The sequence below is a fragment of the Phyllopteryx taeniolatus genome, chromosome 9 (genome assembly GCF_024500385.1).
Source record: "Phyllopteryx taeniolatus isolate TA_2022b chromosome 9, UOR_Ptae_1.2, whole genome shotgun sequence".
Lineage (NCBI taxonomy): Eukaryota > Metazoa > Chordata > Actinopteri > Syngnathiformes > Syngnathidae > Phyllopteryx > Phyllopteryx taeniolatus.
Window position 1 is genome coordinate 1,138,012 of NC_084510.1, and position 23,197 is coordinate 1,161,208.

Consider the following 23,197-nt stretch of genomic DNA (forward strand, 5'->3'; position numbering starts at 1 on the left):
CCAAACCACAACCCCCAGATACTATGGAAAATATTGGAAACATTGCATATATCATTCATGTACATAATGAACAATTAAGGCCTCAGAATTGACCCTTGCGGTACTCGTGATATCTCCAAGCGCTGACTTAGATTTGCGTAGCTGTCCGACCTGCTGTTTTTAATGTAGCTCAATTCAGTTCAAAAAAATGTACTGGAGAACTGAAGAGTGATTCATTTAGGGGAGGGACTTAAGTGGACTGGTATACTGAAGAACTCAAGAGTGATTCGTTCGTTGAACTTGCTGAGAGAGATCGGTAGGTGATATTTTATTTTATTTATTTATTTAAATCTCCCCGCATTTCCTAGTTTACAATATGTGACAACAACGCATAGTCCTTCGGTGAACATCACTAAAATTCACTCCGGGCGCGCTCTCCGCATTCCGGAAACTTCGGTAACTCAAGAGTGTTGTTCATGTGTGTGCCACTCCATGCAAGTAAAAGTGACACATTCAATATGGCGGACGTACTGACTTATCCCTAGCAATAGCCAACACCTTCACGAGCAAAGTTATAGAAAGTGGAGCAAGCTCTGTCTCCGGTTGCCGCGGTCTCGGGAGCATCGGACTGAGTTTCCGAACGGACCGAAGCGAGGATTGGTCCGAGGCTGCCTGACGTCACGACGGGAAGCGGTTTTGGCCGGAACCCAAGCAGGCTGAAGCTTGGACGCGTCTCTTCACCGCAGACGCTGTCCTGAGCCGCATGCGGGACAGCCCAGCGCTGAGCCCTGTTGAGGAAAACAAAAGATGGTGGAATCTGCTTCTACAACAAAGAAAAATGGTGCACTGATGTCACGGAGCTCATCGCACACTGCAGTTTCTCTTTTTCAACTGTAAGTCATTCTACTAGCAGTGCGACTTTTGTTCATTCATACTCGCCGCTGTCTACATTCCTCCCCAGGCTAACATGAACACCGCACTGCAAACGCTGGCTCACCAAGTAAACAAACTTGAAGAAAAAAGCGCACTGAGATTCACCCCTCATTATTCTTGGGGACTTTAACAAAGCTCAACCACACAGTCCCTAAATACACGCAGCACATTGACTGTCTCACCAGTCAATTGGGCTTGTCCTATCGTTGTGTAATTCACTTAATACTAACCTAACCCGACACAAACCTAAATGTGCAAAGTCTGTGGTGAAAACAGTGAAGAAGTGGAACAATGAAGGAAAGATGGAACTTAAAGACTTGTTTAGACTGCACAGATTGGAGTCTTTGAAATGTCAACTGGCAGCTTGGATGAATCTACAGACACTATTACATCCTACATCAGCTTCTGTGAGACGTGTGTGTACCAACAAAGACATTTCTTACGTTGAATAACAACGAGCCGTGGTTCACTGCCAGGCTAAAGAGGATGCCTATCAGTGTGGGGACAGAGCCCTTTACAATCAGGCCAGAAACCAGGTGGCAAAAGAAATCAACATCGCAAAGACAAATTATGCAGAAAAACTGCAAAAACAGTTTCCTGCTAACGACTCTGTCAGTTTGGTGAGGATTACAATCGCTAACCAACTACAAGAGATCGATACCTTCTACTGCAGATTTGAAAAGGACATTTTCACACCCCACACCCACCCATCCGCACCACGGATGACCACCATCACACCTCTCACCCTCTATCTGCATTGACGATTCACGAACAGGATGTGAAACGTGTCTTTAAACGACAAAAGATCAACAAAGCGGCGGACCTGGCCAGTGTGTTCCCCTCGTGCTTGAAAGTCTGCAGGGACCAGCTCATTCCAGTTTTCACACAGCAGTTTTCAATAGATCTTTGAAACTGTGTGAAGACCCATCCTGCCTCAAACGCTCCATCATCTTCCCAGTCCCCAGGAAAAATGCAATTTCAGGACTGAATGACTATAGAGCTGTCGCTCTGACATCTGTGGTCATGAAGTCCTTTGAACGCCTTGTGCTGGACCACCTCAAGAGCATCACAGGACCCCTGCTGGACCCCCAGCAGTCAACATTGGATTGTACTTCATCCTGGAACAACTCGACAACGCAGGGACCTATGTGAGGATCCTGTTCATAGACTTCAGCTCTGCATTCAACACCATCATCCCAGAACTCCTCTCCTCCAAGCTTCTCCAGCTCAGCGACTTGCCTGCCATTTGCCAGTGGATCTACAGCTTCCTGACGGACAGGAAACAGCAGGTGAGGCTGGGTGACACCACCTCATCCACACGCACCATCAGCACCGGGACGCCCCAAAGATGTGTACTCTCGCCGCTATTTTTCTCTCGCTACATGAACAACTGCACCCCAACGCACCCGACTGTTAAATTTCTGAGGTTCGCAGACGACACCACAGTCATCGGCCTCATCAAAGACGGTGACGAGTCGACAGGAAGTGGAGCGGCTGGAGCTTTGGTGCAGCCAACAAAATCTGGAGCTGAACACTCTCAAGACGGTAGACTTCAGGAATCATCCTTCGCCACAGCTGCCCCTCACACTCTCCAACTGCCCTGTGTCAACCGCCGAGACCTTCAAGTTGCTGGGAATGACAGTTTCTCAGGACTTGAAGTGGGAGACCAACATCAATTCCATCCTCCAAAAAGCCCAGCAGAGGATGTACTTCCTGTGACTTCTGTGGAAGCACAGCCTGCCACAGGAGCTATTGAGGCAGCAGTATTCTTCACAGCAGTAATTGAATCGGTTCTGTGTTCATCCATCAGTCTGGTGTGGTGCTGCCACAAAGGACATATTCAGAATGCAACGGATAGTCAAAGCTGCAGAAAAAATTCTTGGTACCCACCTACTCACTCTTGAGGACTTGCATGAGGCCAGAACTAAGATAAGGGCATGCAAAATCCTCTTGGACCCTCAACATCCTTGTCACCACCTATTCCAGCTCCTTCCCTCAGGTAGCTGCTATTAAACAATGTAAACTAAAACCAGCAAACATTCCAACAGCTTCTTCCCTCTTGCCATCAACCTCTTAAACCGTTTGCTTACAATTTCATTGTAACAGGCTGCCAATTTTGCACAGCTCTGTCGGGACACTTCTACATTATTCGTGCACCGACTGTTTTATCACGCTGCACGAGTTGCATATTGTTGTTGATTACTACTGGCCACTTATGTGTTTGAGAACTCCGCACCATTTGCACAATCGTCACTGTAGCAGATCATTGCACCACTAGTCACTTTAAATTGCTCTGAATTGCTTGAGGACTCTGCATCATTTGCACGATTGCCATTATATCCGCATCCATTGCTCAATGACTCTCCATGATAGGGCTTCACGATATTGGAAAAAAATGACATTGCGATATATGTTGCTGTGATGTATATTGCGAAGTGAAATAATTCAGGATCAGGGTTGGGAAAGTTCATTTTCTACGGGAACTAGTTCAAAGTTCAGGTCATCGTTCCAAAATGAACTCGTTCAGTTCATAATTAAATGTTTGGAACTAAGTTCACCAGTCCAAAAACGAAGTAGCTCGTAGTTCTATTTTTTTTTCCAATGTTGCCGACGGACCTATTACCCTCAAAATGCTGGCATTTCATTTCCTCATTGTTGCCACCCATTCAGTCCACACTTGTAGCCGGCTGCAGCTTTCACCCTAAAATCTAAAAAACAGGATGAAAAAATTGCTTGGTGTTTTTTAAAAATGAGGAATAATAAAAATAATAAAAAAAAAAAAACAGGTCTTTTGTCCTTAATGTGCAAACAAAAACACGCAACACAGTATGACATGAACAATGGCGGACATTGATAATTCTACATTCCTTGCAGCTCTGGCTGACCAGAGTGTATTTTCATGCTACATTAGATGAGCAGTAGTATTCCAGCTATCAGGGCAAGCGCTGCTTGTTCGTGTTTAAACAATACTGAGTGGTCCGTGCATGTTTTTGCTAGCTCTAATTTTTGGTTCCCAATTTGTTTTCCACAGATGTGGCTACGTGGTACGTGTTTTCTGCATCGTGCTGAAAGGCTTTCTACGATATGTACAGCATTAGGATCTGCCGTGAATGTGGAAGTCTGTATAAAAGCAGCAAACCTGGTATACATCTTGCACTGGGTGGTCTTGATTATTGATGTCTGATGCCGTAATTATTCATATAGACCACATGCCATATAGTCATTTGTCATTGATCAATTCTTTTACAGGATATGTTGCAGCAGGGAAAGGGGGAGTACTGCAGGCTATGTACTCTGAAGACCCTCATCCAGGATACTGCAGTGCCTTCTGCAGCCAAATGCAATATGTTAACATAGGGCTGCACAATGAATCGAATTTTAATCGTTATCGAGAGTTTGGCTGCCATGAGCCTGATCATCTGTGATTTTTTTGAAGAATAATGAGGGGTGAGTCGGCTAGTCCTGGCCCGTAGACTCCGCGGTTTCCTCCCTCATGGCAGCAGACTGAAGAGGCTGTGTGATGGATGGGTGGCATCCCCCGCTATGCGGAGGGCTTTGCGGGTGAGGCGGGTGCTGTAAATGTCCTGCAGGGAGGGAAGAGAGGTTCCGACGATCTTCTCAGATGCCCTCGATATGCGGTGGAGAGTCTTGCGGCAGGATGCGGTGCAGGTTGATGCAGTTGGTCAGGATGCTCTCTCTGGTCCCTCTGTAGAACGAGCACATGATGGGGGCCGTAAGGGGGGTTGTATGCACTAATGTTGTACTCTAGTAACTGCATTGCTGTGTTCACCTGCCAACCTGTGCCAGCTCTCATGGAGTCGCCACCTAGACCACCATCGAGCTGGTTCCAGCCGGCGAAAGGGGGGATATGTCGCGAATGCAGCCGACGGAACACGTGTCGACAACACCCCCCGCGAGCTGAGAACCTTTGCATTCCTGCTTCCTGACCCTCAACCATGACACAGGAAACCTGGTTTATATCATCTGGTTGCAAGTCTCCTCATGACTTGCACGGCATGATTGGGGGAAGGAAGTGATTGATGACTGCTGAACAATGAAGAAGAAGAAGAAGAATCATCTTTTATTGTCATGAACATGCATGCATGCACACGAAATTTGTTCTCTGCATTTAACCCATCACAGTGAACACATACACATGTTAGTGGAACACACTGGAGCAGGGGGCAGCTGAAGCGCCCGGGGAGCATTTCGGGGTATCAGTGTCTTGCTCAAGGACACCACAGCCGTGAATCCGGGGGATGTTGGCGGATGGTCCAGTCGGGGTTTTGAACCTAGGTCCCCCACGGTGGCAGGCGATGATCTTAACCATTGGGCCACGGCTGCCCAATGCAATGGAACATGGTCACCCCCCCGGTGGTGATTAGAGACACCGCCTGTGGACAATAAAATGACGACGAAATCCCATGTTTGTAACAAACAAAGCAAACCATGAATATTCCAAATGCATACCTTGATGTCTGTGTCAATGTGTCAGTTGTACAGGTGTGGCTACGAGACTCTGAGAACTGTTCCTCTTGATTTGAAGCCAAACAGTACGAAATGATGTATTGAACAATAAGTAGTTGATTTGTCGAGACTAAAGTTTAAACAAGAATTTTTTATGCTTGATCTATGCTTGGGACATTTTCAAAGTTGGGAATCGCTTATTAAAAAATATGCTGAGCCTCAACCCGTACTTAGGGCGTGGCTCACGCAGATAGAACAATATTTAACATGGAAACCCGAGTCGATGGATGTGTTCTTTTTGTGCTGCATCTTCAAATAAAACTGCCTCCGTTCTTCCTGAGACAACTGAAAAAGACCAGACAGTGATCTACGATCGTAAGTAAAACACTGCAGTGGTTACTAGAAAGTACAAATTGGTGTGTAGTAAATTGGGGTTAAGTTAGCGAGCTCACGAGTCCCAACTATACTCTCCCTCACTATGATTCAACTCATTTCACGCTCACATTACGAGTTCAGTCATTCACCCTATATCTTGTTCTTTACGTACGTTTGTCTGTAATTTTTGTCGTAAAGTCCCTCTGCAATTTCCCCCAAACTCCCCTGTAGTTTTCATTAAAACAAAATTTAATATTGCACTTCCTGCTGTGCTTTGTGTTTGTTTGAGTTTCAACAGTTGACCGCTGGGGGGGATGGCATTGGGTCCCTGCGGCCCCCACTGGGAGGCCGGTTGTCGGGGCGCTTTGGTGGGGCCGGCGGACCGCCCTGGGTCCCTCGGTGTGGGACGTGTACCGTCCGCCGGGCTGCTCTCAGGTGGACCCCTGGGCCTGATCCCACCCCTCAATTGATTGGGTGGGGTCCCTCAACCGCCGCGGTGGGGCCACAGCAATTACAGGACACTTTACATTGAAGGCCAATGCACACCTATGAGGCTAACTTTACCTGCTCCAATATCATCTTTTATTGTTATCCTTAGCAATAATTTCTACTAGCTGCTCTACAATACATATTTTAGTGGACTGCTAAAAATATTACGGATGTGTATAGATGTTTTAGATGATTGATATTATTAGGGCTACAAATATCCACCATACCACCCAGCCATAGTTATGCTTTAGTAACATAATCCATAGCAAGTCTTAGAAACTACTAAGCCTTTGTGACACAAACAAAAACAATCTGCTTTTGAGAAATGCTGCAGCCATTCATCTGTTGCCAGCAGTTTGCGATTAGGTTCGTTCAGACATCGACAGCTGATCTGATAGGCTGGCCCCTCGCAGTCTCATGCTTGGCCTGTCCAATCACTGCTAACGCCTGTGTTACGCAATGGATCGCCTGCGTGTGTGGCTGAGAGAATAAACGCTCCTGTCTCAAACTAATCACTCTCTTTGGACTGTGAGTGTGTGTGAGTTGTGAGTTGCTGGAAGTGCAAGCAGAGGTAAGAAACACGCACACAAACACACACACACACACACATTTAGAAGTAACTGAGTCAAGTTTGCCAGACAAACTCAAATGTGTTTAAAATATAGACCTTGCTCCTTGCAGTGGGCATTCCTGAAAATATATTTGCTGTTATTCATCTTGTAACACACATTATATAATGTAAACACATATACATACTTCAGGACACTCATATTATGTCTTTATTTGCCAAGTATGTCCAAAAAAAAACCACACAAGGAATTTGTCTCCGGTAGTTGGAGCACTTTGGAGACAGAAAGACATTGACAAAAAAAAACAGTCACTGAGCAGTAAAGGGTTAATAGTTATCTGGTAATGCCGGTACAAATTCCTCGAACACTTAGAGCAGTTTGAATGACTAATATAGCAATAGTCCGCTGCAATGACCATTGTGCAAAGGGCCCAGAGACTTCAAAGAAATGTACGCAATTTAAAGTGACTAGTAGTGCGATAATCTGAGACAATGTTGATTGTGCAAATGTTGCACAATTACAAAAGATCACAATTACTCAATTTGTACTTTGGACCCAGTCAGACAAGAGTGACTTTGCATGTTTGCACAAAGAAAGCAACGTCTGTATATCCCGAGTTGACATTTTTTTCCAAGCATTTGGCATTTGCTTTATCATGACCCGCTCACATACACTCAAGCTCCTCATTTCATGATAAGAACTTTACAGATGATATAAAAAGGCTCCATACCCCTGTACAGAGGCCAGGTTATTTGTCAAATCATTCAAAACTCTTTGCACCATGAGTGTGAGCTATAACCTGTACAACTTAATAAAAAAAGCAGGATCTATTTTAGAGAGAGGATGGAAAAATAAACAACACATTTATAACTGGGGATGCGGCTGTGTTCTGAAGTAAAGTAATGTTTGAGCAACCACAAAACCACTCATCACCAAAACAACCCGATGCCTGGAGGTTCCAAATATTAGTCAGGATCTTAGCCCAAAACCTTCAGGCTTCTGCTAGAAGGCAAAGAAGAAGAAAAAAAAAAGTCAGGAAAAGCCTACCAGAACAGCTTAGCTTTATTTGGGGTTAATCGGAGGCACTTTGAATGGTGGCAGGTGTGTGCTGAATGTAATTGGTTAAGTATGAAATCTCCAGATCCCAAGCCGGAGAGGACGAGGGTGTGCAAACTTGTGCAACCACACTATCCCATTTCTATCCCGTTTCTTTTTAGATGCCCTCTCCAAAAGAATTCATTTTATTCAATTGAGCTGTAAAGGTATAGGTGACATTAGTGGTGGAAAAACCTTTTGAAATTATTCATATTGGTCACATTTTTTTCGATATCACCAAAACCTAGCATTTGAACAGGGGAGTTAAATCAACTATAATGTTAAATCAACTAAAGAAAGCAAGAGCAAATGCATAATGTTTCACTTGTTAACAACTGCAAATAATTTTTTACCTCAACTCAACCCCCTCAAGACCACGCCAAGGTTGAGGATGAAGATTGCTGTGATTGGTCAGAGTCTGTTCGGTCAAGAGGTTTATAAGGAGCTTAGAAGAGATGGCCATACCATTGTTGGAATATTCACCATCCCTGACAAGGACGGCAAGGCTGACCCACTGGGTAAGAACATCACATGTTGGGGCAGGGGTATTAGCATGACCTTTTATTTTAGTATCGTATTAGTTTCGTTGTTGCTGCAGTTTATTTTTGTCAAGATTGTCATCTGTAAACTCAAGACAAGGAAATGTATTACATTTGAAGCCTGTGCAGCACAAGATGGTCAGGAAGTGAAATGACTGCAAATGTAGTTGCATTTATGTGCACACATCCCTATATGCAGCATTTTAGCTGCGAAAATATATCTGTTTAAAGCCTGGCTGGAATAGACCCAACCGTGACAATATGGCCACCGGCTAGCTCGCGGGCTAACAGGCTTCCGGACACTGCGGACAGGTGGTCTGCTCGTCCATCGTGTCACCACCTCAATTAGTGTTGTGATGCCGATAAGTCTCGCCCCTGAAATATTCCAGTGAAAGCGCACACGAGCGTTACACAATGTACCAAGTAGGCTTTACACGATCAGGATTTCTGGGGCCGATCGCCGATCAACAAGTTGAAAGAAAAACGATCACCGATCCGATCACAAGATGGAGCAATGTGTCCATTTACATGACTTGTTCATTTATTGTATATACTTGTGTACTGTATCCATCCATCCATCCATTTTTTGTACGTCTCATCCTCAGGGTTGCGGGCGTGCTGGAGCCCATCCCAGCTCAAAATTATTCTCTAGCATTTTAGGTAAAAGTTAAAACACCAATGACCACTAGCATGGTTTATAGCATGGAAAAAATCCACCAGTACACATAAAGTAACAGTACAAAGTGATCATAAACCAGTGGAAACCATAGTACGAAAACCCCTGTTAAGCGTCCAAAAAAGGCTACATAGCATGATGCTGCGCATGCAAAAATATGATATAGGTGATATAGGTGTCACCTATGTGCCAGGAAGAGACATATTACTAGCTGATCTTATCTTCCCGAGAGTACATTGGTGGAGACTGAATTAGAGACTGTCGACATGGTGCATCAGACAGACTACAGGACAAGGTCTGCCACAGAAAAGAGAAAATGTTCCAGAGATGGCCTCAGTGCAAGTCATGTGTACTGAGTGAAACCAGGCCTTACTTCTCGTTAAAAGAGGAGTTGAGACACCAAGATGGAATAGTCTTCAGGGTTGAACGTGCTGTCATTCCTGAGGCACTGAGAACACATATCACTCTACCTGGTTACATTCGTCACATCTGGTTGTAGAAGGATGCCTACGGAAGGCAACAGAATGTGACTACAGGCTAGGCATGAATGCCCAGTTCAAAAAAATACAGATAATTGGGACATCTGCACATCAATGGACAAGAAACGACAAAAAGAAACACTAATACCACATGAAGTGCCAAGCAGGCCTTGGGCAAAGGTGGGTTTGACAATCGGGACTACCTCATCACTGTGGATTATTACTGAAACCTTTGAGAAATAATAATGTCTAGTTGTAGGAGCAACATTCAACCGTGACAATTTACTGGACGCAGAACACCTACCTTTAAGACTGCATTTGGTTCTCCCGTCACGTGACGGTTTGTTTCTCTTTAAGTAGTAGCTTTCACAATTGCAAAGGCAGTTATTTTAAGCTTAGCTCAAAAGTAGCATCTGACATTTGAAGAGGTCGATATATTCAGTAAGATAATTATAAACACGAGGGTGCCGGTTTAAGGATGTGGGTGGAGCTTGGCAGATCTTTTGAAAAGCTTGCTGGGGATCAGGAGCAACAAGAGGTACAGTTCATGCAGCAAATAAATGGACAACTTTCAAAGGTTACTCTCTTCCTTTTACAACCCCAATTCCAATGAAGTAGGGATGTTGTGTTAAACAAAAATAAAAACAAATCATGTTCAACCTATATTGAATTGAATACGCTACAAAGACAAGATCTTTAATGTTCAAACTGATCAACTTTATTGTTTTTAGCAAGTAATCATTAATTTAGAATTTTATGGCTGCAACATGTTCCAAAACAGCTGGGACAGGTGGAAGCGGCAAGGCCCAAAACCACCATTGAACGCCCGTGACCTTCGATCCCTCAGGTGGCACCGCATCAAAAACTGATATCAATGTGATATCACCACATCATCATCATCAAATACAAAAATCCATGTCATAATTGTGCACTGCATTGACAAAATCACTCAAGTTAATGATCCATCCCTGAGGTTCACGTTCACTCAACACGTTCACCGAAGGACCGTCCGTTGTTGTTGTCACGTATTGTAAACGAGGAAAGCCGGGGAGATTAAAAAAAAATAATAATAAAAAAAACTTAAGCTGAATTATCACCTACCTATCTCTCTCTCAGGAAGCTCTCAAATTCCGGCTTCAGTTGTGACTCGTGAACGTGTGCAGTGAGGTCAGCTACCGAACATCCTTCCGCGTCCCCTTATGTCCGGCTCGGCTATCGCCGGCCGCCGTGACTTTTCTGCATTCCACCGCGGTGGACAGCGTCGCTGACACCAGCACCCGCCAACCGGGCTTCCTGCTCACTTTACTTTACTTTACTGTTATTGTCATCTGATTAGTGGAAAGCATCTTTGAGTGTCTTGAGAGGCGCTATATAAGTTTAATGTATTATTATTATTATTATTGTTATCCGTTGGGGTTTACCAATTCGGGTGGGGTGACGGGTCCTGACTGTTGTTTGTGCCTATGCACCAAACAGCAGTTCAGAGTACACACCCTTTTTGGAGTCCTTGAAGGTGGTGCTGGAGAGTGCTTACGCTGGGGGACTACATCCTTCTGCTGGGGGACTTCAACTCTCCTATCTCTGGGGTTGAGGTCACCGAGGTGGTTAAAAAGCTCCTCAGTGGCAAGGCCACAGGGGTGGATGAGATTTGCCCAGAGTTCCTAAAGGCTCTGGATGTTGTGGGGCTTTCCTGGTTGACACGCCTCTGCAACATTGCGTGGACATCGGGGACAGTGCCTCTGGATTGGCAGACTGGGGTGGTGGTCCCTCTTTTTAAGAAGGGGCACCGTAGGTGTGTTCCAACTACAGGGGGATCACACTCCTCAGCTTCCCTGGTAAGGTCTATTCAGGAATGCTGGAGAGGAGGGTCCGTTGGGAAGTTGAATCTCAGATTCAGGAGGAGCAGTGTGGTTTTCGTCCTGGCCGTGGAACAGTGGACCAGCTCTACACCCTCGGCAGGGTCCTCGAGGGTGCATGGGAGTTCGCCCAACCAGTCTACATGTGTTTTGTGGACTTGGAGAAGGGGTTCGACCGTGTCCCTCGGGGGGGTCCTGTGGGGGGTGCTTCGGGAGTATGGGGTACTGAGCCCCCTGATACGGAATTTCAAGGCGCAGCCGAGGTGCAGAGGGGGTCCGGTTTGGTGGCCTCAGTATTTCATCTCTGATTTTTGCACATGATGTGGTTCTGTTGGCTTCATCAAGCCGTGGCCTCCAACTCTCACTGGAGCAGTTCGCAGCCGAGTGTGAAGCGGCTGGGATGAGAATCAGCACCTCCAAATCTGAGACCATGTTCCTCAGTCGGAAAAGGGTGGAGTGCACTCTCCAGGTCGGGGATGAGATCCTGCCCTAAGTGGAGGAGTTCCAGTATCTTGGGGTCTTGTTCACGAGTGAGGGAAGAATGGAACGGGAGATCGACAGGCGGACCAGTGCAGCGTCTGCAGTGATGCAGACTTTGTATCGGTCCGTTGTAGTAAAGAAGGAGCTAAGCCGAAAGGCGAAGCTCTTAATTTACCGGTCGATCTACGTTCATACCCTCACCTATGGTCACGAGCTGTGGGTCGTGACCTAAAGAACAAGATTTCAGATACCACCGGCCGAAATGAGGGTGTCCAGGATTCTCCCTTAGAGATAGGGTGAGAAGCTCGGTCATCCGGGAGGGTCTCAGAGTAGAGCCGGTGCTCCTCCACATCGAGAGGAGCCAGATGAGGTGGCTGGGGCATCTGATTCGGATGCCTCCCGGACGCCTCCCTGGTGAGGTGTTCCGGGCACATCCCACCGGGAGGGGAGACCCCGGGACGACCCAGGACACGCTGGAGAGACTACGTCTCTCGGCTGGCCTGGGAACGCCTTGGGATCCCCCCGGAAGAGCTGGATGAAGTGGCTGGGGAGAGGGAAGTCTGGGCGTCCCTGCTAAGGCTACTGCCCCCACGACCCGACCTAAGCGGTAGAAAATGGATGGATGGATGGATGGATTATTAGCCATCTATCAATTTTCTGGACCGCTTCTACTCAGTAGGGTCGTGGGCATGCTGGAGCCTATCCCAGCTATCTTCGGGTGAGAGGCGGGGTACACCCAGAACTGGTTGCCAGCCAATCGCAGGGCACATATAAGCCAACAACCATTCACACTCACATTCACACATACGGGAAATTTAGACTCTTTAATCAACCTACCACACATATTTTTGGGATGTGGGAGGAAATCGGAGTGCCTGGAGAAAACCCACGCAGGCAAGGGGAGTACATGCAAACTCCACACAGGCAAGGCCGGGATTTTAACCCTAGTCCTCAGAACTGTGAGGCAGATAGGATAACCAGTTGTCCACCGTGCAGCTATTATTATTGTTATTATTATTATGAAATTATAAGCTTTAATAATCACATTAGAGACACAGAGGGAATGATATGTACTTTACAGTAAGTATGGAAAGTATTCAAACCCCCTTAAATTTTTCACTCTTTGTTATATTGTAGCCATTTGCTAAAATTTTAAGTTCATTTTTTTCCTCATTAATGTCCACACATCACCCCATTTTGACAGACAAAAATTGTTGAATTATTTTGCAGATTTATTAAAAAAGAAAAACTGAAATATCACACAGCCATAAGTATTATGACCCTTTGCTGTGACACATATTTAACTCGGGTGCTGTCCATTTCTTCTGATCATCCTGGAAATAGTTCTACACCTTCACTGGAGTCCAGCTGTGTTTGATTATACTGATTGGACTTGATTAGGAAAGCCACACACCTGTCTATATAAGACCTTACAGCTCACAGTGCATGTCAGAGCAAATGAGATTCATGAGGTCAAAGGAACTGCCTGAAGAGCTCAGAGACAGAATTGTGGCAAGGGGAAGATCTGGCCAAGGTTACAAAACAATTTCTGCTGCACTTAAGGTTCCTAAGAGCACAGTGGCTTCCATAAATCCTTAAGTGGAAGACGTTTGGGACGAGCAGAACCCTTCCTAGAGGTGGCCGTCCGGCCAAACTGAGCAATCGGGGGAGAAGAGAGGTGAGCGAGGTAAAAAAGAACTCAAAGATCACTGTGGCTGAGCTCCAGAGATGCAGTCGGGAAATGGGAGAAAGCTCTAGAAAGTCAACCATCACTGAAGCCCTCCACCAGTCGGGGCTTTATGGCAGAGTGGCCCGACGGAAGCCTCTCTTCACTGCGAGACACATGAAAGCCTGCATGGAGTTTGCTAAACAACAGGAGGATAAAGGCGTAAAGCGTTACCCTAACATTTCCTGTCCATGACGTCGCATGGGATCATGGGAGTGTCAAAAAGTGTAGTTTTTTTTTCTGCCGTGAATAAATATAATTAGAACATTTGAGCATTCCGTGTTTTGTGTTCAAATACAATACGATTTTTATTATTTCTATGTTAAAAAACACCAGAAGTAGCAAGTAAACCTAAAGATGTTAGTTTCACTTTATTTAAATAAGGCGTGAATGCATTTGCCATTATTAATATTTCATAATGGTTGCTTATTTTTTCGGCACGGTGGCCGACTGGTTAGAGCGTCAGCCTCACAGTTCTGAGGACCCGGGTTCAATCCCCGGCCCCGCCTGTGTGGAGTTTGCATGTTCTCCCCGTGCCTGCGTGGGTTTTCTCCCATATCCCTAAAACATGCATTAATTGGAGACTCTAAATTGCCCGTAGGCATGACTGTGAGTGCGAATGGTAGTTTGTTTCTATGTGCCCTGCGATTGGCTGGCAACCAGTTCAGGGTGTACCCCGCCTCCTGCCCGATGACAGCTGGGATAGGCTCCAGCACGCCCGCGACCCTAGTGAGGAGAAGCGGCTCAGAAAATGGATGGATGGTTATTTTTTGTTTCCTTTTTCCAGAATTTATTTTACCTGATACCTTTACCAGAAACAAAAATAAATTAGGAAATTTCTCTTGCACATTTCAGTATCCAGGCATTTATTTCACAGTCACGCTGGTTGAATTTTTGGCTAAAAAGTTACTGAATCGATTTCCAAACACTGAATCGTTTCGGATTGTATCGTTCTAGATGAACCAATATCGTCCTTGAATCAAATTGGCAGCCACGAATCGTGATGCCAAAATAAATCGTTACACCGCTACCATGTATGGAATCATTACTTTTGGAACGCAAACAAACCTGGTAACACCCTGAGACAAAGGCTGGTACGCCCCAAAGACCAGACACCACACACACAGAAAAGCAATCTGGTGTATATGGTCAAGTGCAGTGAGGAACGCACAGATACATAAATTGGGGAAACCAAGCAACTACTGAGCAGATCCATGGCACAACCCAGACAGGCAAACCCCTCAGGTGAAGACTCGGCTTTCCACCTGCACCTCCAAGAGTAACAGCACTATTTTGAGGACAAAAATGTGTATATTCTGGACAGGGGAGGGTTGAAAGAGGGGCAAGAGAGGCCATATACGCAAAGGTGGAAAAACCATCACTTAACAGAAACTCAATAATTCTGCCTCCAACAAACAGCACGGCTTCCTTGACCGTTAGGTAACGCCATAACCACTTTACAACTGAATGGAATATCAATGAGGGAGTTTCCACCCAACGATTCTGGTGGACTGACAATGGCCTCTCGGCCAGACGGCTTAATGGCTCTTCCCCTTTTTTGTATTCCAAAAGAATGATTCCATACGTGGTTTGGGGCATGCCTCGAAGTTGGAGCAGAAATAGTTTAGTCTTGCACACAAACACTGGCTACTGCGTCCTAGCTAAGCCTTGTTGCATGAATATATATATATATATATATATATGTGGCTAATGCCATGGCACATGGCTTGTTGAAATGGCTTAAAACTGCTTTCACACAAATAGTGGATAGAAAGCGAAAGCCGCCTGGTCATTTGGACGAATTCCAGTTCAACATTCGGGTTTCAAGTGGGGATATTACATGGCAAAAACTTGATTTACCTGACAAATACAGTCCATCCATCCATTTTCAACACCGCTTACCCTGGTTAGGGTCGTGGGGCGCTGGAGCCTATCCCAGCTGACTTGGGGCGAAAGACAAATAGAGTTTAAGAGTTAAATCATGTTTTTACCACAGCTACAGAGGCAGAAAAGGATGGCGTCTCCGTGTTCAAGTTTCCTCGCTGGCGTCTAAAGGGCCAGGCCATACCTGAGGTTGTGGCCCAATACAAAGGCACAGCTGCTGAACTGAACGTCATGCCCTTCTGCTCCCAGTTCATTCCCATGGAGGTTATTGACCATCCCAAACATGGCTCCATCATCTACCACCCCTCACTGCTGCCTCGCCATAGGGGAGCCTCTGCTATAAACTGGTGAGTGATATACAGTATATGTTCACAAGTCTATCTTTCATCCTGTTTTTTTTACCCGTTGTCTCTTACCCAACAGGACCTTGATCCACGGTGACAAAAAGGGCGGGTTCACCGTGTTCTGGGCTGATGATGGACTTGACACAGGACCAATCCTGCTGCAGCGGGAGTGTGATGTTGAAGCAAATGATACTGTCAACACAATCTACAAAAGATTTCTCTTCCCAGAAGGAGTCAAAGGCACTGTAAGTGTGGTAAAGCAGGACTGCATATAGTCAGAGTAAGTGTTGAAATTGTCAGAACAGATAGAGTTAAGCAGAGCAGAGACAGAAAACTCAAATATGACATATTTTCCACAAAGCAGTAGAGTTCAGTTACATTTGGTATTGTATGCACATTTTGCATTTCATTTTCTCTTTATCTTAAGTTGTAAATCCATCCATCAGTCCAGTTCGATAAAGGAGACCAAGTGTTCCCTTGTCTCTGGCCACCTTTCTCCAGCTCCATCTGGAGGTAGAAGTACTGTAGGCCAGCCCTGGGACATCCTCCTAGCTGGACATGCTTGGAGTACCTCCTAAGGGAGGTGTCCAGGCAGAGGTGGCGTAACCAGGAGGCACCCACTTTTTACCCTATTTGCACCTATCCCTAACACATCCTGCGAAGAAAACTAATTTTGGCTGCTTGTATTCGCGAGCTTGTGTTTTTGGTATGTACCAGTGATGGCTAATCAATAGAGGGCGCTAGGGCACTGCCCTACCCAGAACTGTAGCTAAATATTTTTATCTATAGCTCTGGCCGTACAATGCATAATTGGTACTATATTACGTTCCTTGAAGACAAATTAATTTTAATTTTTTGATTTCAAGCTTTACATTCTATCATACCTCTGCAATGTTAAATGTTAAATGTACCTCTGCGGCACAGTGGATCCCCCCGGGCCCGCCTGTGTGGAGTTTGCATGGGTTTTCTCCAGGCACTCCGGTTTCCTCCCACATCCCAAAAACATGCATGGTAGGTTCATTGACGACTCTAAATTGCCCGTAGGTGTGAATGTGAGTGCGAATGGTTGTTTGTTTGTATGTGTCCTGCGATTGGCTGGCAACCAGTTCAGGGTGTACCCCGTCTCCTGCCCGATGATAGCTGGGATAGGCTCCAGCACGCCCGTGACCCGTGTGAGGAGAAGCGGCTCAGAAAATGGAAGGATGGATGAATTTGTACAATATTTTTGTGTTAATAAGAGTGGTTAGTACATCTGCCTCACAGTTCTGAGGACCGGGGTTAAAATCTCGGCCCCGCCTGTGTGGAGTTCAGGCTCCAGCACGCCCGCAACCCTAGTGCGGAGAAGCGTTACGGAAAATGGATGGATGAATAAATGAAAAATATAAATAAATCACACTCGCTGAAAATTAGTTCGCTGACATCAACTACTGCCTGAATATTGATAACGTGTGCTGCTGTGGTTATGGTTTATAAACAGGTAACTTTGTGTGTGTGCGTGTGTGTGTGTGTGTAAACGAATCAAAAGTATGAATCCTGTCTTGGTGCTAGCAAATCAGAGGCACACTGGGGCGGGTTATCATTTGTAATTAATTTTGATTAATCACATTTTAACCATATAACAATAATAGACACAGAAGTAGAGTAAATCATCAATCCATCCATTCATCCATTTTCTTTACCGCTTCTCCTCACTAGGGACACAGGCTGCTGGAGCCTATCCCAGCTATCTTCGGGTGGGAGGCGGGGTACACCCTGAACCGGTCGCCAGCCAATCGCAGGGGACATAGAAACACACAACCATTTGCACTCAGGAGGGTTGAAGTGCTCTGTTGGTACTAAACTCCTTTTTGCATAGTCTGCACAAAACCTCGCTTTTATCGCGGCTTCCATCGGGTAGTTATGATTACATTAAATTTACCTCCCAATTGTCCTTCATCCAATTCCTGCATTATGTTAGCTGTTAGCCCCATAGAGATATGGAAAGCCACGACGTCTGACGTGTGCATCAGTGTAAGCGGTGTACCAGGAAATCGTGCACTGACAGACAAAGGTGCCATGATTGTTTGGAAAGCAATATTTTTCATGCACTAATTTTCTTGTAATTAATTAATCGTGATTAACGGGTTAAAGTCCCACCACTAATATACATATAGTTTAACTCAATACTTTGTAATGAAACCTTTGTTTGAAATTGCCGAGGTCAAACGTTTGCTCTAGTTCTTGACCAGAATTGCACACACTGTAGTAGCTATTTTCGCCCAGTTTTCCATGCAGATCTTCTCTCGATCTGTCATGTTTTGGGGCTGTCCCTGCCCAACATAGACTTGCAACTCTCACCGCAGATTTTCTAATGGGTTGAGGTCTGGAGACTGGCTAGGCCACTCTAGGACATTGAAATGCTGCATAAAGTACCACTCCTTAGTTGCCCAGGCTATCTGTTTGGGGTTGTTCCATATTCATTGCAATTATGGGGGAAGGTTTTTTTCCCCCAAAAGATCACGATACATGGGCCCAGTCATCCTCTCCTTAAGACGGATCAATCGTCCTGTCCCCTTTGAAGAAAAGCAGCCCCCGAAATATGATGTTTCCAGCCCCATGCTTCACATGGTTGGGATGCCACTCATCATTTTTCTTCCTCCAAACGTGGCAAATGGACTTTATACCAAAAAGTTCCATTTTGGTCTCATCTGACCACATGACATTCTCCCAATCCTCAACTGGATCATCCTGACGGTCACCGGCACACTTTGGACGGGCCTGGACACGTGCTGGCTTAAGCAGGGGGACCTTTTGGGCGCTGTACAATTTGAATCCATGATGACGTAGTGTGTTACTAATAGTAACCTTTGTAATTGTGGTCCCAGCTCTCTTCCCATGTAGTTTTGGGGTGATCCCTTACCATTCTCAAGAGCATTGATACCCCACAAGGTGAGGTGGAGCCCCAGGTTGAGGGAAATTGTCAGTCATCTTGTATTTCCTCCATCTTTTAATAACTATGCCAACAGTTTATCTCCTCTCATCAAGCGGCTTGCCTATTGTAGAGTAACTCATCCCAGCCTTGTGCAGGTCTACAGTTTTGTCCCTGGTGTCCTTAGACAGCTCTCTGGTCTTAGCCATGGTGGAGAGGTTGGAGTCTGACTGTTTGAGGGTGTGGACAGGTGTCTTTTATACAGATATGGCGTTAAAACAGGTGTCATTAATACAGGTAATGTGTGAAGGATAGAAAAGCTTCTGAAAGATGAAGTAACAGGTCTGTGAGAGCCAGAATTCTTGTCGGTTTGTAGGTGTGCAAATATTTATTTGTCACAAGGTAATACAAATAAATTATTTAAAAATCCTACAATGTGATTTCCTGGATTTTTTTCACTTTCTGTCTCTCACAGTTGACAGTGCCTATGATGAAAATTACAGACCTCTCTCATCTTTTTAAGTGGGACAACTTGCCCAATCGGTGGCTGTCCAAATACCATTCTTCCCTCCACTGTAAAATGTTAGAAATGTCTATCTAGTGATGTCTTTCCCCAAATTCTTCATTCTTAACATTGAAAATAACACATTAACGAAATAATATCAGTCTTTGCAATGTTGTACAAAAGAAAAAGTAAGCAACAGTTTACAATCCAGATTGACGATAATCACCTTCCGTTTCCTCTTTAGGTTATTTTGCTAAGCAGTCCTTTAAAAAAAAAACAATTTGCCATAAAGTTTCTGCATTCCTTCATTTTATCCTCCACAGCCCATGCCACAGTTATTTCAGTTTTTAAGTCGAACTACCTGCTATAGCTGACCAAACTTCCTATGGAAGGGTTGTCAGGATAAGTATGTGGGCACAACTCGAGTAGCTCTTCTTTCCTTTTATTTCACACACGGACACAATAATAAAATCCCACAGTTTCTCACAGACCTGCTTGGTTGAGTATGTAAGAAGTATGGTTGATTAGTTAGATAATGGGTTCAATAGTCAGAAAGCTCGATAGCTTCAAAAGCTAGATATAGTGTAGATCGTAAACCGTCGAGGCGTACCAGACCTGACGTTCAACAAACACAGAATGAATCAAAACCGAATGCACATTTATCGAGCATGGCCTACTCCGCTCACATAGACTGCAAATGTTTAAATTATAACCAAACTAGTTTCAAAGTGACAATGAGTGATGATTGTTACCATTAACTGTTTGATTAACATATATAAAAATATGAAAATATTAACAGAAATATAAGCTGTATAGTATGGAAAAAAGTAATACATGATGTGTTTTTTTTTCCAAAATGCCCAACACACTTATTTGAATAAAAAATGAACATTAGTCTTAACTGCTGGAAATTTCTACACCTCCCACTTGGTCTCCTGATTCCAGAATCCAAGTAGGCCACAATAACCACAGCTGCCAACCTATAGAAATTCACTTCCAGAATTTTTTTTTTCAAAATATCTCTCTCTCTCTCTCTCTCTCTCTCTCTCTCTCTCTCTCTCTCTCTCTCTCTCTCTCTCTCGCTCTCTCTCTCTTTATATATATATATATATATATATATATATATATATATATATATATATATATATATATATATACATATATATATATATACACATACATACATACAAACCTATAGCCGTCACCTTATCATGGTGGAGGGGTTTGTGTGTCCCAGTGATCCTCGGAGCTAAGTTGTCTGAGACTTCATGCCCTTGGTAGGGTCATGGGAAACAGGTCTTAGGTGAGGGTCCAGACAAAGCACACTCAAAGACCCCTTATGAAGAGTATGAACATTGGATCTCATTTTCCCTCGCCTGGACGCGGGTCACTGGGGCCCCCCTCTGGAGACAGGGCTGGAGGTGGGGCTGAAAGGCAAGTGCCTGGTGGCCGGGCACAGCCTGAAAGGGTAACATGGGTCCCCCTTCCCATGGGTTCACCACTGGTGGGAGGGGCCATAAGGGTCGGGTGCAGTGTGAGCTGGACGGTGGCCGAAGGCAGGGACCTTGGCAATCCGATCCCCAGCTACAGAAACTGGCTCTCGGGACGTGGAATGTCACCTCTTAGGCAGGGAAGGAGCCCGAGCTCAGCGCCTGTACATTGGGGTTTACCCCGGTGGATGATAGGGTAGCCTCCCTCCACCTTTGGGTGGGGGGATGGGTCCTGACTCTTGTTTGTGCCTCTGCACCAAACAGCAGTTCAGACCACCCACCCTTCTTAGAGTCCTTGGAGGTGGTGCTGGAGAGCCCTCCCACTGGGGACTCCATCGTTCTTCTGGGGGACTTCAATGTTCACTTAGGAAATGACTGTGAGGCCTGGAAGGGCGTGATTGGGAGGAACCTTCCCTTCTGTTATTGGACTGTGCTCATCATGGATTGTCCATAACGAACACCATGTTCAAGCATAAGGGTGTCCACACGTGCACTTGGCACCAGGACACCTTTCTTCACCTGTCATCGGACTTGCGGCCGCATGTCTTGGAGACTCGGGTGAAGAGAGGGGCGGAGCTTTCAACTGAACACCACCTGGTGGTGAGTTGGCTCCAACGGTGGGGGAAGATGCCAGTCCGACCTGGCAGGCCCAAACATATTGTGAGGGTCTCCTGGGAACGTCTGGCAAAATCCCCTGTCAGAAGCAGTTTAACTCCCACCTCCGACAGAACTTCACCCGCGTCCCGGTAGAGGCGGGGGACATTGAGTCCGAGTGGCCCATATTCCGCGCCTCCATTGCTGAGGTGCCCGTCCGGAGCTGTGGCTGTAAGGTGGTCAGTGCCTGTCGTTGCGGCAATCTCCAAACCAGTTGGTGGACACCAGCGGTGAGGGATGCCGTCAAGCTGAAGAAGGAGTCCTATCAGGCCTTTAGGCCTGTGGGACTCATGAGGCAGCTGATGGGTACAGGCTGGCAAAGCGGAATGCAGCTCGGGTGGTCGCTGAGGCAAAAACCCGGGTGTGGGAGGAGTAAGGTGAGGCCATGGAAAACGAATTCCAGACGGCTTCGAGGAAATTCCGGTCCACCATCCGGCGTCTCAGGAGGGGGAAGCACTGCACCATCAACACTGTGTATAGTGGGGATGGGGCGGTGCTGACCTCGACTCGGTACGTTGAGAGTCTGTCAGGAGAATACTTCGAAGACCTCCTCAATTCCACCGACACGCCTTCCCATGAGGACGCAGACTCTGGGATTTCTGAGGGAGGCTCTCCTATCTCAGGGGTTGAGGTCCTGGGGGTGGATGAGATTCGCCCCGACAACAACAAATGTTTACTTCATCAATTTGAGATGTCAAAATCAGTGTATTCGTAATACAATTATGCATACGCTGACTTACTAACATTTATTACTCGTTTTTTTCCCCACCTCGACTTTCAAAAAAGAAGGGTTTGATTCATTTCATCACAGAAAACCTAACTAGCTATTGTTCATTGAACATAATGGATCCTAACTAAAATCAACTACTGTATTATTTTTAATGCAACAAACTCATTGCCATCAAGCTATTATACAACAATACAAAGACAAGTAGGGAGTGTGATATGGTGTCATTCACTAATAAGTTCGATAGAAACACTATAGACTTTAATTACTTGTGCTAGGATCACTAATAACAACACAGGTTATCCTAACATATCAACTCACAGGTTCTTACAGGTGTTTAGACACTAAAAAAGAATCCCAACGCAGCAATCGACAGTAGCACTGCCTTGCTCATTTTCCCAAATCCTGTCCTGCCCTTTTCTGTCCTTCTCTTATCTGGTTCCCTTGGTTAGTTATGCATGTTTTGTTTGCATGTCCTCACCGAATGTCTCTAATTTTATCCAACCTGGTCACTCCGAAAGGGAACCTCAACATCTTCATTTCCCCCACCTCCAGCTCTGCTTCCTGTTGTCTCTTCAGTGCCACTGTCTCTAATCCGTACATCATGGCTGGCCTCACCACTGTCTTCTAAACTGTGCACTTCATCCTAGCAGAGACTCGTCTGTCACACAACACACCTGACACCTTCCTCCACCCATTCCAACCTGCTTGGACCTGTTTCTTCACTTCCTGACCACACTCACCATTGCGCTGGACTGTTGACCCTAAGTATTTAAAGTCGTCCACCCATAACTTCGTTGAGTGGCTCATCAACCTTTTTCCTCTATAGTTCCCACAGCTCTGCGCATCACACTTGTTCTTAAAAATGGGCACCAGCACACTTTTCCTCCATTCCTCAGGCATCTTCGCACCCGCTAGAATTCTGTAGAACAAGCTGGTCAAAAACTCCACAGCTACCTCTCCTAGATGCTTCCATACCTCCACAGGTATGTCATCAGGACCAACTGCCTTTCTATTTTTCA

General features: G+C 45.5%; 1 protein-coding gene and 2 long non-coding RNA genes across 7 annotated transcripts in view; 2 read left to right on the forward strand and 1 right to left on the reverse strand.

Annotated features, from left to right (window-relative positions):
• Positions 1–301: 301 nt before the first annotated feature.
• Positions 302–10,035, reverse strand: LOC133483126 (uncharacterized). Its single transcript, XR_009790032.1, has 3 exons — positions 9,906–10,035; positions 9,496–9,629; positions 302–767 (listed from the first exon to the last, which is right to left on the reverse strand). It is a non-coding gene; the product is annotated as an uncharacterized LOC133483126 (long non-coding RNA).
• Positions 647–4,315, forward strand: LOC133483125 (uncharacterized). 2 transcript variants are annotated; one of them, XR_009790031.1, is made up of 3 exons: positions 647–2,911; positions 3,944–4,054; positions 4,162–4,315. It is a non-coding gene; the product is annotated as an uncharacterized LOC133483125 (long non-coding RNA). The 2 variants fall into 2 exon arrangements; XR_009790030.1 differs by having other exon boundaries at positions 647–872.
• The window catches only part of aldh1l1 (aldehyde dehydrogenase 1 family, member L1), a 77,904-nt gene continuing 61,394 nt past the window's right edge, over positions 6,688–23,197 (forward strand). For 3 of the 4 annotated variants that reach the window (XM_061783790.1, XM_061783793.1, XM_061783792.1), the window contains exons 1-4: positions 6,688–6,814; positions 8,281–8,425; positions 15,660–15,894; positions 15,971–16,136. In XM_061783790.1, coding sequence (XP_061639774.1) covers positions 8,299–8,425; positions 15,660–15,894; positions 15,971–16,136 — 528 coding nt within the window. In that variant the 5' untranslated portion in view covers positions 6,688–6,814; positions 8,281–8,298. The remainder of the gene's footprint in view (positions 6,815–8,280; positions 8,426–15,659; positions 15,895–15,970; positions 16,137–23,197) is intronic. The other variant, XM_061783791.1, reaches the window with a different exon arrangement.